An 18,449-nucleotide genomic window follows, 5' to 3' on the forward strand; every position below is an offset into this window, starting at 1 on the left:
ATTAATTGTACAATCGAGAAACTGTGTAGGGTTTTCTTTACAACACGATGACAAAATCCGAAATTAATGCTTCAATAAGAACATTTTTACTATTTATATCCACCCTTTATAGAAGTTGAAAGGTTCATTTGTAAGTTTATAATGTTGGAAGTGATTTGCTTTAGAAACTTTTGTTTCCTATCGAATTCCACTCGAATATCAATAGGATGAGTCTTAAAAGTTAAGAATATCGATTGAATTTTTGGTTTACCTTTGTTTATAAATTAACATTGGTATTTGTTTACATTGAATCGATTGTTATTTTTACAGCTAAAACAATCGAAAAATGAGATGTAACCCTTCGGTGTTAGGTATAATATCGGTCTGAAGGAAAATTCCCAGAACAAACCCCATCACAGTATCCCTTAAATAAACGAAGTGAATTCGAATCAAACAGACTTTTATTAACTTTTCCTTAGGTATGTACATACAAATTTATATTCGTTTGTTTTTAATCAAAAATAAAAGAGCTAACAAGAGCTCTTTGAAGTGGAAGATTCCTCATTTAAATCCTTCCCATAGGCTTTTCACTTTTAGCTATCATTCCTTCATTTAAGCATGCCTTAAACCTGATTATATACATACTCGTACTTTTGCGTGTACTTGTATTCCAGTAATTGAAAGTATAACTTTTCGAATTTATTTTCTCTATGGACTTTTTGATAAGAGCAATTCAATTGACCTCATTTGGTACGACTTTGAACTTCAACTTTGACTTTGAATGACACTAAAAGCTAACAGATTAAAGATCTATTTTCAAGCATTTGTAAATTATTATTTTTCGAAAACCAAATGAATGAAAAAAATGGGAACTTTTGTAACACTACTCTATTAAGTTACTGGAGTTAAAAATTGCACTTTTAACCTTTGTGTTGGTGGCCGTAGTTTAGACCCGACTTCAAAATGAACGTATCATCTACACTAATATTATAAAGAGGAAAGATTTGTATTTTTGTATGTAACGAATAAAGTGAAAAGGTACTAGACCGATTTTAGTAATTCAGGATTTCCTGAAAATCAATACGTTTTGTTGCCACCTACAAATAAATACAACAGCCAACGTAGTGTACGGGAGGCTTAAGATTAGGATACAATTTTTTTCTAATTCAGTGATTCAGGGTCGATTTAATTAACAATGCTTTTAATTTGAATATCTGTACATATTTATGCTACCCGTGCGAAGACGTGACGGACCGCTAGTATAATATATAAGCTTTTTGAGGCCATCTTAATTTATGAAGTAAATCTTCAGGAGTTGTTAGATTTCACCTCTATGCTAAATTCGTTTTCAACTCAAAAAGTTAAACGGTTTGAAAGTACGTTTTGTTCTTGTAACGAATCCGTTGTCTTAACAATTCTATTATGAATATCGAAATTAGAAAAATTCAAATCGCTTTTACGCCTTAACTATTGGACAGAAATTTGAAATTTGGTAAGGAGATAGTTTGATACTTAAGAAAGTATATGAGTTACTTTTGACCTCGGTTAAACAACGCATTCAAATGGGGAAAAATACTTTCCGGGGAACCTGATCGATTTCACTCCTAAAAAATTCGTATTACGGGAAATCACCTTTTGTAGAATATCACGTTATAAATATTACAGGGAAAGATTTGACTGAATTTAGGATGATCAGACCACAGAAAATTGGGGAAGTGAACAGTGATTTAGTTCGAGAATTAAATTATGATATTGTCGCTCTAGAGCAGATAACAACAGACGATGTTCCACTTTTAAATTCAGAACAAAAAATAGTTTTTGACACAAAATTATACACAACATTTTCAGCGGAAAAGGTGGTTTTCTATTTTTAGATGGTCCTGGAGTCACAGGCAAAACTTTTCTTTAAAATCCATTGTTAGCTCAAATTCGCAAAATCAATTGAGTTGGTTTGGTAATAGCTTCCCCGGAATAGAAGCTACGCTGCTTAGTGGTGAATTGACAGTGCATTCGGTTCTGAAACTGCCGTTGAACTTAGCTCATGAGGAAACGCCAATATGTAATATCAGTAAAAGTAGTGAGCGTGGAACAATGTTGCAGCAATGTGAACTGTTGGTTTGGGATGGATGTACAATGTCCTACAAAAAAGCAGTTGAAGCACTAGATCGTACACAAAAAGACATAAAAAACAACCGGGCTATCATGGGAGGGATGGTAGTTCTCTTAGCTGGCGACAAAAGTCAAAAAGTTGTTTCCAAAACTATTAAAGATTCAAATTTAAATTAATTAATATTTAAATGCAATTATTTAAATGAATACATTTCGTAAAAGAGAGTCCATACTTGTGAAACATATTATACAAAGAAAGATTCGCATATGAATCATTATATTCGTTGGACCAGCGTTTTAGACAACCAAGTATAAAAATGAATATCTGAATCCTTAAAAGTGAAGACGCGACAGAGTTTTTCCTGCGAAATACAACATCGAATACACTTTTGATTTTATTTTTAGTGCAACGAAGATATGTTTATATAGACAGGATTCAGCAGCAAAAGTTTCCGAAAGAAAGTTTTTAAATTTGTCTTTGTAGGATCTCTTTTCAAAGTAATATTTGTGTTCCAAACTAAGAAAAAGGAGGGACAACCAAAAGTTTTAAGTTTGAATAAAATAATTGCGTTGGTCAAAAGCCTTAGAAAAGTCAGTGTATACGCAGTCAAATTCATAACCTCGTTCTAAAGCGTTAGCACATTTTTTAATATTTTTCTAACTAATTCGTGTTTCTGTTCGCAAGTAAGATTTTTACTTAAAAATACAACAACAGTAAACAAAATTAAAAATGCATGAAACTTTTGTAGTGAAGCTGTAGTTTGGTATTTCTGCCTTATCACCTTTCTAAAAATTGTTCTAAAGGGAGGTTTTTAAACGCAGCCAAAATCACTGCTTTAGCTTTTCCATCTGCCCTACTCAACCAAGTCTCTTTCCGCGTCTATGGAAACATCATTTGTCCAGCCAATCTTTAAAAAAGGTAAATCCTCTTCACCCTCTAACTATCGTCCAATAGCACTCAAGTCCATTCTTTCCAAGGTCGCGGAAACGCTGATTAATTATCAGCTTAAGAAATATCTCAAAGAACGGAAGTTTCTATAAGACCGGCAGTATGGCTTTTGTAGCAATAGGTACCCTGGTGATCTAAGGCTAATTATACCGAAACGTGGAACAAATCTTTACATTGTTACACTTGGTATTTCAAAGGCATTGAATGGATTTTGGCATCTCTTACCGAAAATGGGTGCATTTGGATCCTTTCTTCGTTGGACAAAAACTGTGGGTCCCCTCCATCCCTGAAACCATCACTCCCAGTTCTCAAAGGACAGTTGCACCACCTAAATTAAAAATTTAAATATTGGTGAAATAAGTCCAAACTGTTTTGAGAAATGAGACTAACTTACGAGTATATGTACTTTGCGTACATTAAGAGGCGAAATTATAGAATCCTTTTAAGAAAGGTGTGTTTTATTCAAAACAATCTAATTACATTGCAAATGGATATAACTTTCGATTTAAGCTTATTTCTGTTTGTGGAAGAACGCCCTTAAGTTCAGAACGAAACAGATCTTAACTTCATTGATAAACATAAACAGATCTTACTTCATAAACATAAACATGCCTAAATGCAGCAATATAGCTGTCTCACTTTTGATGCCACAGTTTGCACTCTTTACATTGAAAATGTCGGCATTTTAGTTTTTATTTTCTGTTTTCTGCGTCTATTCTTAATTAACATTTCATTATGAAAGTTAACCTTTATGAGCAAGTCGAGGAGTGCAAGGTTAGGTTAGGTTATGAACTCTGTTACTTTCAGAAATAAAATATTACATACAATTAATTCTTATTACGATAAAACTTTGTTTTTATTAATTTCGAGCTCCTCGTCTGAAAAAGGACTGTGTTAAAATGTATACCATTTAAGAAACTTTAAGAACAAAGAAAAGAAGTCTTAAAATTTGTTGTCTTCATGTATTTAAGGTGTAAATATCAAAGTGTTTATTAATTTTTATCGAAATTGCAAAGCTTATGAAAGTTCTCTACTTAAAATGTTCTGTTATGGCATATACTTTATTTCTTAAGGTGGCGCTACAGTCCGGGGAGGGCTCGGTCACTAGCTAGCCGTTTCCATTGCCAAGTTGGTTGAGGTCTTCACCCACCTGAGTGCGCAACTTGAGTAGCGGCCTTCCTCTACTGCGCCGCGCCGTCCCTCCAGATTGGATTCGAAGACCTCTCGGGCTGGAGCGTTGATGTCCATCCGCTCTACATGACCTAGCCATCTAAGTCGTTGGACTTTAACTCTCTATCTATGCATGCGGGACTAAAAATCACCCGAAGAATTTTTCTTCTTTCTTTGACAGGGTCCAGGCCATAAATGAGAATCGGGATGATGAGAGTCTTATAGATGGTGATTTTAAATGCTCGAGAGAGGACTTTACTTCTCAATTGCCTTCTAAGTCCAAAGAAGCAGCGATCTGCAAGAGTTATTCTTCGCTTGATTTCAGCGCTGGTGTCGTTGTCTGCATTAATAGCGGTGCCTAGGTAGACAGAGTCCTAAACTGCCTCAAAGTTATAGCTGTCCATGGTGAAGTTTTTTCCAACACGTCGTTGTTCAATGTCCTTTTTTGATGATAGGATATACTTGGTCTGGTCACTGACCACTAAAACCATCTTCTTCACTTCCGTCGCAATGTTCAAAAACGCTCCACTGACATCACGCTTTGATCTTCCAAATATGTCAATATCATCTGCGTATCCGAGTAGTTGGGTGGACCTTTTGAAGATTGTGCCTCTAGTATTGATGGCTGAATTTTGCACAATTCTTTCCAGAACGATATTAAAAAAGTCGCATGACAGTGCATCGCCTTTTCTGAAACCTTTTTTGACATCAAATGCATCGGTGAGATCTTTTTTGACCTTGACAGAGCAGCATGCATTCTCCATCTTCATTCTAAACAAAAGGATAAGATTGACAGGGATGCCAAAAATAGACATTGCTCTGTAGAGCTCTTCCGTGTAGATGCTGTTATACACGGTTTTAAAAGAGATGGTGGGTATTGATTTGAAGTTCCTGGGTTTTTTTTTCCAAGATCTGCCGTAGTCTGAATATTTGGTCGATAGTGGACTTTCCTGGTCTAAAGCCACACTGATAAGGACCTACCAGGTTGTTGACGAACGGCTTCAGACGTTCTGTCCTGGCATATGGTTATTATAAAATGACAAAAACATTAAAAATAAGTTGAATGAAAAACCGAATGAAAGTAGTAGTTTTTCGAAATTGAATTTAAACAGTTTTTAATACAAAACCTTAATGATTCGGGACAAAGAAGCCTATCCCCATATTCAGTTTGGACTGTCCTTTACGAGACACTTTCTATGGAATTCAGATTAAAACAACCAAAAAACAAACATTTAAATCATTTTCCATTCAACGTTTTAAAGATACTACGAATCTTAAACAGCACCCAAAATCACTTGCATGTTCCTAAAACAAACATAATAAGGGACAAAGTTCCTGCCGCACTATTTGAAATTTGGGTCACAATCACAGCCTTAATTAGCGAAAAGGGAAGCGGATAAATCTTTTACTATGAGACTTGACTTTATGACATTGTATGAATACTTTTTAACACCCACTTTTAACCTATCCTATTTTAAAATGACCTCGAACTCGTTGTTTGAAAGTAGTTCATTGGGTTGGTTGGCAGGCATGAGGCAGGATAATGTTGGCAAAAGGTCTACTAACGCCATTTATACATAAATAATTAAACTCTTTAGGTACTACACGTACACATGCATAGGCATAGATCAAAGTCAGCTCAAATTTCAAGTTTATATGAATGTGAGTATAAACCCAACATTAACGGCTAACGGCTAACCTGCCTCCTATTAGTGCCAACTGTTTGAATTTATGATGAGTAATTTCGTAGGCGTGACGGTTTCGTTTTGGTTCGTTTCAATAAATAAATATAATTTGAACGTGTGCAATTTGTTTTAATTAATTTTTCTATAATTCTCTTGTATACTTTCAGACGCATGCCATCCGTATGAACCGTTCAAATGTCCTGGCGATGGTAACTGCATTTCAATACAATATTTATGCGATGGCGCCCCTGATTGTTCCGATGGCTACGACGAAGATATGCGACTTTGTACAGCAGGTAAAACTTGTTATTTTATTGATTTATATCTATATTTTATTCTATATTTTCCTCCGCCATTCGGTAGGTAGGTACACAGTGTTACTCGAAATGGTTATAAATTTTATCAAATGTTTCAGCTGGAGATATATGTACACACCTATATATTTGCTATAAAGAAGCTTTATAGAAAACGTCTATTGTTTTATTCACAGAAATAAACCACAATGAAAGCTGATAACAAATTACAATAGAAGAGAATATGCACAAACCTTAGAACAGTAGGGGCTTTATTTCAGGGACAAAGTTTTCTTGTGCTTTGAATTAATTTTACCGAAGTTTTCAAATAGTAAAGGTTATTTTAACAACATAAGTATAAAGAGTTATAAGGTTACATAAAAATAAATAAGTAAATTATTCTCCGATTACATTAAAAAATGAAAGACGTAACTTCTAACTTTTCTGCTTTGTAATGCGCGTTTTAATGTAACATCTTCTCCTTTATACTTTCTTTTAAGTATAGTTGCTTCTATCAAGCTGTTTAGTAATTTTTGTATCACTTACCGTGTGCCGTTCCAAAGACGCGGTTGGTTGATATTTTGCAACACTTAAACTATTGATCCAATCTTTAATTGAAGATTGTAAGGTGGCAATTCTGGCAAATTCCGGTGGATAATTAACTAAATCATCTTGGTTAGTAGCCGAATCATCTGATTTATGTATCCTCGGTTCGCCTGTAATTTGTTCTTGAATTTTGAAATTCAATTATTTACTACATCATTGTTTTTGCAGCCAATATAGCTCGTTCAGTCAACCAATCATGGTTTCCGTAATTTTGAGAAACATCTGGAAATACCTTCGTCTTTTGAGTGCGTTAAATGACAAAAACTGAAGAAAAATAATGCATCCAGTCAACATATCAACATGAAATTTGCGATTACCAATTTCAATGAGTTGTTTAGAGATTATGTTTCATTTTGCAAATCGACACGCATATTCTTGCTTAAATGAAGCATTTTGACATGTTTCCACAAATTGGAGGACTTTAGACATGCATTGATTTCATAAGCTGGCGTTGATCGTGAAATCACTGGCAATGTTTGACGAAAATCTCGTGCTAATAAAATCATTGCACCACCAAATATGATATTATTGCTTCGTAGATCTTTTAAGGTTCTGTCTAAAGCCTCCAGAGATTTTGTATGTACATTCATCCCAAACAATCAATTTACATTGCTGCAAAACCTTTGCCATTGCAGAGTTCTTCGAAATGTTGCAGGTTGGATTTTCATTGTTTTGCATATTTAATGGCAATTTTAGTGCTGATTGTTGCGATTCCCGACGAAGCGAGTGCAAGTGCAATTTTATTTTAGAAGCGAATTGTTGCTAATATTATTGAAATCAAACATTTTTCCTGTACCACAAGGAGCATCTAAGAAGTAAATACCTCCAGTTTCGTCATTTGTTTCTTTCATAAGAGTATCAAATACATACTTCTGTTGTTCATTCAAGAGTGGAAGATTTGTTTGAATTAATTCTTTCAAATTATTGGGTTCAATCAGTTTTTCTCGGTGGAACTCTTGGTTAAAAGCATCATGCATTGGCGATTGAGCGCGGTCAGGCCTAGTTGAAACAATAGTTTGTTTGACATTATCATTATTTATTGTAAATTTTCTTACTGATTTCTATATTTGGATTTCCCATTCTACATATTTAAAAAAAAAATAATTTTTGTACCAAACATTATAAAATAAAATAAATAAGCAATTGGGTATAAATTAATGGATTGTCAGTGACCAGACTTAAATAATATTTGATCTTAAAAAATATATATTCTTCGTTGTAACTAATATCTATCAATTAACATCTTAACTTAGGTGATAGCAAATTTTGTTCGCTAAAATAATTATGAATAACTGCCATTATACAAGCCTTGAAAGTTGGTATGAATTTTTCCCGAACTACATACATATGTTGCCTCAAATGAAGGCATTTGAAAGCAATTGTTATAGTGTTGGATATGTGTCAAAAAGTGTTTGGAATCTGTTCCTATTCCGCAACACAATCCATTAGCTTCGTTTTTGTATTTCAATGCCTTACAGTGTGAGCAAACCGAGGTCATAGAACCAATAACAACATATTGGTAGTTACTGTAGTCAATTGACACATCGTAACTGAAATCAGCTAGAATCGAACTTGAGCAGACATTAGTTTAATATCTAGCTCGCTCTTCAAGCGATTTTGATATCTGAATTCTTTCACGTTCAATTTGGTCTCTTACGTTCTTGTGCAGTACGATTAGATCGGTAATAAGCTTGTCTTGTAGATGTTCGGGTTCTTCAACCTAAATTACTAACTAAACAAACACTAACACTAACACTCTGCACAAAACACGATATAAGGATTTGTTTCAGCCGTTTATCAGTTGACGAAAGCAAGCTCAGTAGATAAGGTAACTGAAGATCGAAGAAAAACAACAGCAAATCGACATCAAAACATTTTTTTTTTATTTGATATGACTTGAAGTCCAATTCTTTAAGTCGACTACGTTTTAGTTAGAAAACATTTGTATGGGAAAAAGAAAAGGGCTGTTTTTATCGTTTTTCCGGCAAATATAGGAATTTTTCTCGCCTTAAAAACTATCCTTGAACTTCAAAGAACATGAGCAAAAAGAATTGTCCAAATTGGTCCAGGCGTTGTTGAGCTATGCAGTAACCCACACATTTTGCGATTCATTTTTATATATTATTTTCATTTTATTTTGTACGTACATTAATAGTGGAAGGCTTTCTTATTGTGTTTTTGTTTTTAAAATTGACTTTTTTTTAAGTACTATAACTTTTAAGATCTTAAAAAATTAATTTGCTTTGGATGCTTTAGACCTAGGATTTACATACGAATTTCAAGAATATAAATGTGTCGAAAACGCAAAAGTGACACTTTGGTTAAACTAATGGCTAATTGACAAGCGTTATATAGAAACTTTAAATCTATCGATAACTGTAGTGAAAAGAGATTCTGCAACGTAATTTGTACTTGGCACTCTAAAGTTTCTTTCCAACTTATTTGTTTTTGTTTAATTTTAAGAAAAATAATGTACTTAAATGCATCTATTTCCTGAAATTCAAGAATTAAAAATGTTTTCGATAAATATTTTCAAAAGGCAAACATTTTATTTTTTTTATTTATTTATTTATTTATTTATTTATTCATCAATATGAGATTTAATAATCTACAATTAGACTAATAGATAAATATTTACATGTTAAGTCAATTAAAATGAAAATACAATAATAGTTTACTTTTCAAAGAAGATCTATTTAATTGAAAATCAAAATCAATACAATTTAAAATTAAGTTTGTTTCTTTGACACAGCGGGTTATAGGTTCATTTTTCGCGTAATTAACTCTGTGTACATCTTCTCGAAACAAACAACGTATTCGAAGTTGTCGCGATGGAACATACAAATTTATTAAAGACAACAAAAAAGGGCATTTGATATGGTATGATAAAATGTCACTTATAAACATCACAGAAAACATTTTACGTCTATTTCAAGATGATGGAGTTTCGATGTTCCACCCAAATTTTTGATTAGTGAATCTTGTAAATTTTTTTTGGACCATTTTAATTCTTTTAGATTGAATATTATAGATATTCCAGATAACACAACAGTATTCCAAGATTGGTCTTACATATGAGGTAAAAAGCGATTTGAGAGTAAAAGGGTCTTTATAGTCTATGCTATTGCGTTTGATAAAACCGAGCATGGAATTTGCTTTGGTTACACTAAATTCAATGTGCTTAACAAAGTTAAGTTTAGAGTCAAAAACAACACCAAGATCTTTCTTCTCCCCTACTCTTTCTAGAACTTTATTTTCAATATTATATTCAAAGATGATTTCAGAAAAGTTGCGGCAAAAAGAAAAACATTGACATTTAGCTACATTTAAATATAATTGGTTTTTCTTACACCATTGGGATAATTTCAAAATATCGTCTTGTAACAGATGACAGTCATTAATAGATTTTATGCAACTAAAAAACTTTAGGTCATCGGCGAAAAGAAGTTGACTAGAATTAAGGAAAATACTAAGTAAGTCATTTATAAAAATTAGGAAAAAAAGTGATGAAACCAAAATTGGTTTTGAGAGAACTTTGTCAATGCAAACAAATTGAACTCAACCCTTAAGATAAGATTCCAACCATTTCAAAAACATAGAATGAAATCCAAAGTTTTTTAATTTCTTAATTAAAATAGAGTGACTAATGCCTTTGAAAAATCGGTATAAATTACATCAATTTGATGTCCTTCTTCGAGATTATTTAAAATGAAATTGGAGAAAATAGAAAGATTAGTCATTGTTGATCTTCTTGCAACGAAACCATGTTGTAACGGTGAAATGTGTTCCTTAACTATAAATGTTAGTTTTTCATATATCAATTTCTCGAAAAGTTTTGGAATACATGACAATTTACAAATCGGACGGTAGTTACATATTTGCTGTTTAGACCCTGATTTGTAAATAGGGTTTAAAAATGATTTCTTCCATGATGGTTGAAATTCGCCGTTCTTTAAAGAGCTATTCAAAATTAGGAAAAGCGGTTCAGCTAGAGAAGCAGCACATTTTTTAAGAACAATAGGTGGAATTTCGTCTGGACCTGGTTTATTGTCATCATTTAAACTCAAGAGACCATCTTCAATATCGGAAATATTTAACTCTAAACAACCAATATCAGTCTTACATTCAGAAGACAAATATTCGGCTGTCCATGCTGAACTTGCATTGGAATTAGCGTAACTTGATTTAAAATAGTGTGCGAAGGAATCACAAATACTTGACACATTTGAAAATGTTGGCCCAAGGTAATTCATGCACCTGGGAATTTTGTCTTCTAGCATGAGCTCAAATTTATGAGTAAGCAAATCGGTAACGATAGTTATAATAGACAAATAAAATCAAATTAAGAAAATTCTTCACATCAGATTCTGTTTTATTTATCTACGAAAAAAGATCATATTTTTCTGTCAAACTTTCTCATCTAGGTTTTTGTATCTATATTTTTGTAATCTAATAATTTAAGTTGACATTTTAACGCTTGAAATATGTAAACTCAAATTTAAGATACACATTATGTTATTTTAATTTCGTCAGCCTACTTTACAAAACATTAAATTAAATTTTTAAGCGATGCGCAAAAACTCATCTTTTATGTTTATGTACCCTCGTTGGATAGCATCTTGTTCTAAGAGAACATGCTATTATTTGGTAATATTTATTTGAAAGTGTGAAAAACTGAAAATATTGGCTGTCCCTCAAATTATGACCGCCATTGTATTTTAATACAAACTCTCCGACAAACTCTCTAGATACATTTTAAAAGATTGAAATAAAAGATTTGTTGAAACAAGAACGTAAAGTTTATTTATTTTCGTGGTTCACATAATATACCTTCCTATATTCTGGTTTTTGAAATTGCATACAAGGTTTTACTTAAGCTGCCTGGAGCCTTTGTGATATCACGGTTTATTCTCTCACCAGAACTTTCAACAGAAGGTATTTTGCAGCTCATGTTGCTGTCCTTATATACATTCCGTAATATCATCCCGAAGTACTGATATATGTATGTGATATGTGATTTTATTTATATCTAACCTTGTTTTCTGTTGTTTGCAATGCATAGCTAAAGTATTATAAAGTTATCTAATGTTAACAGGTACAATTATTAGCTTAAATGCAGTTCTGGCGAATATTGTTTTTTAGTTCTAACAGAATGACGTATATAAAACCAAAGTTTATGGTACTTTCTTTCAAAATGTACTTAAACAACAATTTTAATTGATAACCTCGGAACATTCACGTTCGCGTTGTTTCAACTTTGTTAAAAAAAAAAACGCAAGTAGGTCTAAGCTTATACAAGTTGAGCTCGAAAAGCAAAAGGACCTTCATGGGCATAAGGGACTACTTCATGCAAAACAGAGTCTAGCATGCTTAGAAGTTAAAAAATGTTCACAGTTTAATAATAACATAACATTTTTCAAAACCAACATTTTTTAAAAACTTGCAAGTAAGTTCCTACCTAATTTTTAATAAAAAAAACTTTACGCACTCAAGGGGATATCACTACCTTTATTATGCAGAAACATAGTGTGAGTACTAGGAAGAGGAGAGAGGGTTTAAAAGGAGGTTTCGGTGCAATTGGTTTTGAATTACTGAATATTGCAATGAATGAGAAAGAAAGTGTGTGATACGGCATTTTACATTCGCGCAGTACGGCTAAATAACGAATCTATGTACTTATCAGTACGACCAAAGTTGGCTTCGAGGGCATACTGATGAGCATTCCTAGCGCGCGTTTTACGATTGAGCTGTTTAAAGGGAGGACCACCAGCCAGAAATGGGATCTATGCTCAAGCTTTGGACGTATATAAGTCTTGTAGATAGCTGCTAGATCAGAAGGGGTGACAAATTTCTTGCATCGCCTTAGGAAACCCGAACACTTTGTGGAATTTTTGACATCATCACGTATGTGATCGTTCCAGAAGAAGTCGTTGGTGACACACATACCGAGAATATGTTTATCTCGCTTTAACGATACAAGACAGCATTTCGTTTTGAAGCATTGAATTCCACGCGAAGTTGAAGACAGGAGATCATTAATAAAAATAGGAAATAGTATTGGAGATAGAACATAACCCTGAGGTACACAACATTTTTTTTGTTGTATTCACACTTGAGCCTATTCAATACTTCTTGTATTGAATGATTTGAAAGGTTATTACGAAAGCACACATATCAAATATGCTTTTGAAATATCAAGTGCAATAATCTTACTATCTCCAAAACGATGCCTTGAATTGGCGGCGAGCTGCCTGGCAAAGAAATTAACTTTCTCTAAAGAGCTAACATATAAAGTGCCATTGACAACGAGTGTAAAATGTTTGTAATTTAAAGTAGCCACGGAATCGTTGTCTTGGGTGTTATAAGCACATGGTATTCTTTGGAAATAATAGGTTTTGATTTATTAATAGAGCATTGTTTCAAATGTATAGAAAGGACATAATGTCACTAGATATGAGCAGTTCATTGAATAATGACCTAAACTTTCCTGCCTCAGTTAAAAAATTCAAACTTAAATTTCTATACAATTTTATAGTTTTTATTTCCAACGTAATTTTAAAAACGAATTAAATACAAACAAAAATCATTATAGTAACCCTTATAAGTATTATATGAAAGTAGTTAAGAAAGGTGTTGAAATATTTTAAGAAGCAGCCCTCAAGCAGTGTGCCTACATATAGTTATGTATGATTTATCTATAGTATCTACTGTGTTGTTTTTGAAATATAAGTACATTGAGATTCATTAAGAATTCAGACCTGAGCTCTCATATAAATGTTTATATTATATATCTTCTTATTTCTAATTCTCAGAGAACACAATAAATCCATTAAAATCTAAGTGATGAGATGTGCCTTGCGTTATCATCACCCCTATTAATCAAACCTTACCTTGAGACAACAGGTGCGCCCTGATTCCAGAGTTTGCACCCCTAATAAATAGATAATATGAAAACATAATGTTTTTTGTAAGATCCAATTCATCTTGTGCAAAATAAATGAATCTGTATTAAACTATTTAAAATAATTTCTCAATAATGACGAATTCCTAAAGAACATAAAGCCTTATTTCAACCTGCACGTAAAATAAACAGTTAAAAGTTACTCAATGAATTTTACTAGATTATTTCCATGTAAAGTAATGTGCTTTAACTTCGCATCAAAAGGATAATTTATCTTTTCACGTCTTTAAAAATCATTAAGTAATATTTTCAATGGTAGTTTAATTGATATCTATGTATAGTATATACATACATATCTATCTGACAGTCATTTTAAACTAAAGTGGAATGAAAAGCTATTAAGTGAAAACGTGTTTAAATGGCATTCCACTTCAAGCTGTGTAAAGCTGAAAAATATGCAAGTTTGAAAACATTTTTCATATGGCAGTTAAACTTTTTTGCTAGTAGAACAGAATTCAAAATCATACATTCTGGATTCAAAAAGGGGATCCCCTTATGTGGAACATTGAAACTTTAAAAGAGATGACTACAAAATTTTTAATTTGTATTTAATAGCATTATGGAACTCTTTCACAAAAGTAATAGAACGTTAACGCAATATTTTAATAAACCATATAATATGAAAATAAGTCGGGTTTTCCTTCCTGACGCTATAACTCCAGAACGCACGAACCTATTTCGACGGTTTTGCATTCGTTGGAAAGTTCTGGGACTCCGTGAGGTTTATAGCAGACAAAATTCTGGAAAAAATTTTAACAGAAAAGCGGTGAACTCCGTTTAGCTTCCCATAGAAAGCTATTGTAAAAGTTCCGATTTGTAAAATTGAAAAAATTTATGTTCTAAACCAAACCTTACTTTTCTTACCTATTCTAGTCAACCATATCTCTAGAAAAGTCAGAATTATCCACTTTAAATAAGGTTTGTTTTAAAGGTAATAAGAAAAAAATGCCAAAACGACTTTTAAAGAAACTTAGTGAGAGAAAGTGAACAATTTGGTTGACCCCAAATCCCCTTATATAAAATTCTGTATTACACATTCTGAGCAAATTTGGTATCAACAAATCAGCTATCTTTTTATTTTAAATCAAAAAAAGAGGCTGGGATGCGACCCACGCTGATAACTTCCCATCCCGTCTGTCGATTTGTCTTGCTTAAAAGTTTTTTATTTTTTATGAAAAAACGGACTGTTGGATTCTATATAAAAATTAATGAATATCGAAAACAATAATTTAAGTGAAATAAAATAAGTTTAAAGCCAATATCTACAATTTTTGAAAAGATATTTGAGTCGAAAATCATTTTTTAGCAACTTTTGTTAATTTTTTTTTCGGTTTTTAATTTTTTGTACAAAAACTGTCAAATCGATTTTTTTCAAACTTTAACAGAATGTTGACAACAAAATGTTTTGAAAGATAAAAGTAAATTAAAGCCAATATCTCAAAATTTTGAAAAGATATTTGAGTCGAAATTCAATTTTTACCAACTTTTATAAATTTTTTTTAGGTTTTTATTTTTTGTAAAAAAAACTATCAATTAGATTTTTCTCAAAATTTTATCAGATGTCAAAAACATTATTCTTCGTTGCACAAAATTGTTTTAGAGATGAAATCATATTTCAGTCGTAAAATTTTGGAGGTGACAAATTTTTTTTTTTTCGGTTTTATTGATTTATAAAAGAACCGTTATATTGATTTTTTTCAAAAAATATACCTGTTTGGTATCATGTAACAATATATTATATAAAATTTAATTCAAGTCTCTAGCGTTTTTGGTTCGTAAGATATTTAAGTTTAACCAAAATTTTCACCTTTTTTTCAAACTGCTATGGTAAACAAACCACCCACGCAATTTTCTTGAGAGCCCTTTCTGCATCTTTCTGCCTTATTATCTGTATAACAAAATTTATTTGAAGTCGATATCTCTTCGGGTTCTTGAGCTATGGACGACGAAAAAAACGTCGCGAACGTACGGACGTACGAACGTACGTACACACGCACGCACAGACATCTTTCTAAAAATCTTTTATTTCTACTCTAGGGACCTTGAAACGTCGAGAAATGTCAAAATTTTCAATTTGACAAATCGGACCCATTACAATAACTTCCTATGGGAAGTTAAAAAACTGAAACAAAATATTTGTCACGTAGAATATTTTGAGAACAAAAAATAATTTATAATATAAATTGCTAAGATTACGACGCGACGCACGTGCGAACATCGGCCGCCGCACTAGACATGCCAGTCAACAAAGAAACTCCAACGTGGCAAACAAGGAACCCCAGTTCCAGATTAGCCATTAGGTGTTATCAACTGATGCGTTCAATGTTCAATGTTCATCCTAGAAATGATGAATGCCTTTATTTGCGACTGCGAGGACCGAAATCGAATGAATAATCCCGACATGCAAATAACCAATGAAATCTAGAATGTAGGAATGATTCTGATTGAGGATCAATTCTTGACTATTGCACACAAGCCGCTGGTTGAAGTGGGAAGGATTAGGCCAAATCGATCGATGCACGATGCAATGAACCAAGAATTAAATCGAGAGCTGCAATACAATGTCCGTGCCGTTGCTGAATGAATAGCAAAAACAAGTACATATACGAAAAATTAATGCAAACGGTGGACAAGAATATTGGTGGTTTGTTCTCCCTGGAAGCACCTGGAGAAACAGGGAAAACGTTTGTCATTTCATTTTTCAATTTTGGCCACTATTCGATCAAGATGTGACATAGCTTTGGCGTTAGCATCATCTGGAATTGCGGAAACTCTTCTATAGATGGCGGTCGTACTGCATATGCTGCGCTGAAGTTGCAGCTCAATTTAAACACAATTGATCTAGCTCCAGTGCAATAGGAAAATTGTTGATGCAAAACAAGCTCATTGCTTGGGATGAGTGCACACTGGCACATAAAAAACCACTTGAAGCACTTAACTACACACTGAAGGATCTTCTGCGAAGTAACATCTTTTTCGACTTGATGATATTGTTAGCAGGTGATTTCAGACGTTACCAGTAATTCCCTGTGGAACACCTGCAGATGAATTAAATGCTTGCCTGAATGCATCACTTTTGTGGAATAACGTAAAAACAATATCGTTAACCACTAATATGAGAGTTCAACTTCAAAATGATCAAAGTGCTGAACAATTTTCCAAACAATTGTTGGCTGTTGGAAATGGAAAAGTGTTGGATTAATTACTCTTACCAATGACTTTTGCCGATTTGTAGACTCTCAATTAGCTCTTATTGAAAATGTTTTCCCAAACATTAGTGATAATTATCAGAATTATGTGTGGTTAAGTCAACGAGCAATTCAGAATAATTGAATTTCACCATTTTTATGTCACTGGCGATTTAGTGACATAAAAATCCGTTGATTCCATAACAAATCCCGATGATGTAGAAAATTATCCAACGGAGTTTTTGAACTCTCTGGAGTTACCAGGATTTCCACCAAATAACTTGCAACTCAAAGTTGGTTCAGTTCTTATGATATTGCGTAATTTAAATCCAACGCAACTTTGCAACGGTACTCGACTTGCGGTGAAAAGACTTATGCCGAATTTGATTAAGGCAGCCATTATTTATGTATGTATTATGTATTATGTATGTATTTCTAGAATACCAATGATTCCGACTGATCTTCCGTTTGACTTAAAACGATTGTAATTTCCGGTTCGCCTTGCGTGTTAGCGGGATAAATTTAGAAAATCATTGGTTTTCACATGGGCAGCTATGTATCGTGTTTACGAGTTGGTAAACCATCCGCTTTGTTTGTGTTGACGTCAGACCAAAAAACAAAAATGTGCAATTTACCAAAGAGCACTTCAATGTAACGGAATTATTTGCTGACAAGTGTGACACTTCGCTTCAGTACGTTCTTTGGTTTCACTTTAATTTTTTACTTAGTGAATTCATTACTGTTGTGAAATGAAATATAATTTTTCATTTTCAAATATGTAAAACAAAAAAATAATTTGTTTTCATTTTTTAATCCCCAAACGAAATGCTTCAAAAAACAGAGTTCACCGGTTTTTTCTAGTAATATATACATATATATTAATGTACATAAACGCTTAGTTCAAAAAATATGGCCGTTTTAGAGAAAATTGAAATATATTCCTCAACTATTATTTCCGATTCAATTTTATCTTCTTAATAAATAGAACCTAACTTAGGTTAGATAAGGTTGGAGTGGCTGTGGCAACCTCAATGAAGCCCTTACGAAACGTAAAAGATTGATGATATTAGTATTTTTGAGATCATTTAGTCGAATTCTTCTAAGAGGGTCCTTCGTTTTTGAGCAAAAGTAGGGCATGTGCAAAGGAGGTGAAGAATTATTTTCTTCTCTTCCTCGTTCACACAGCTTCTACAACAGTTATTTGAGAATACTTTTAGCCGCGTGACGTTCTTTCTTCTTTCCTATTAGACAGTGACCGGTTATGACACCAATTATGGATATTTTATGCGATCTACTAAGAGATGTTGCTCTCTCAATTTTAAATATTTTAAATTCACCATCATTTTGACCTAAAGGAGTAATAGTTCATTAATTTATGAATTAGTTAAGCAACCCCTTTCGTCAGTTTTGGACAATGCTGAACCAAAAAAAATAAACGTGGAACCCTTTGACGAGTGTTGCAAAAAAACTAAGAAGCAGAGAGTGGAAGAGCTGGTAAAGACAAAATCT

At 32.9% G+C, this 18,449-nt stretch overlaps 1 protein-coding gene across 1 annotated transcript in view; it reads left to right on the forward strand.

Annotated features, from left to right (window-relative positions):
• Nucleotides 1-18,449, forward strand: part of LOC129953812 (IDLSRF-like peptide) — a 210,949-nt gene that overhangs the window by 164,933 nt on the left and 27,567 nt on the right. Inside the window, exon 3 of the mRNA XM_056067288.1 lies at nucleotides 6,060-6,188. Within this exon, the coding sequence (XP_055923263.1) occupies nucleotides 6,060-6,188 (129 nt within the window). The remainder of the gene's footprint in view (nucleotides 1-6,059; nucleotides 6,189-18,449) is intronic.

The sequence above is a fragment of the Eupeodes corollae genome, chromosome 1, assembly GCF_945859685.1.
Source record: "Eupeodes corollae chromosome 1, idEupCoro1.1, whole genome shotgun sequence".
In the NCBI taxonomy this organism is placed as follows: Eukaryota; Metazoa; Arthropoda; class Insecta; order Diptera; family Syrphidae; genus Eupeodes; species Eupeodes corollae.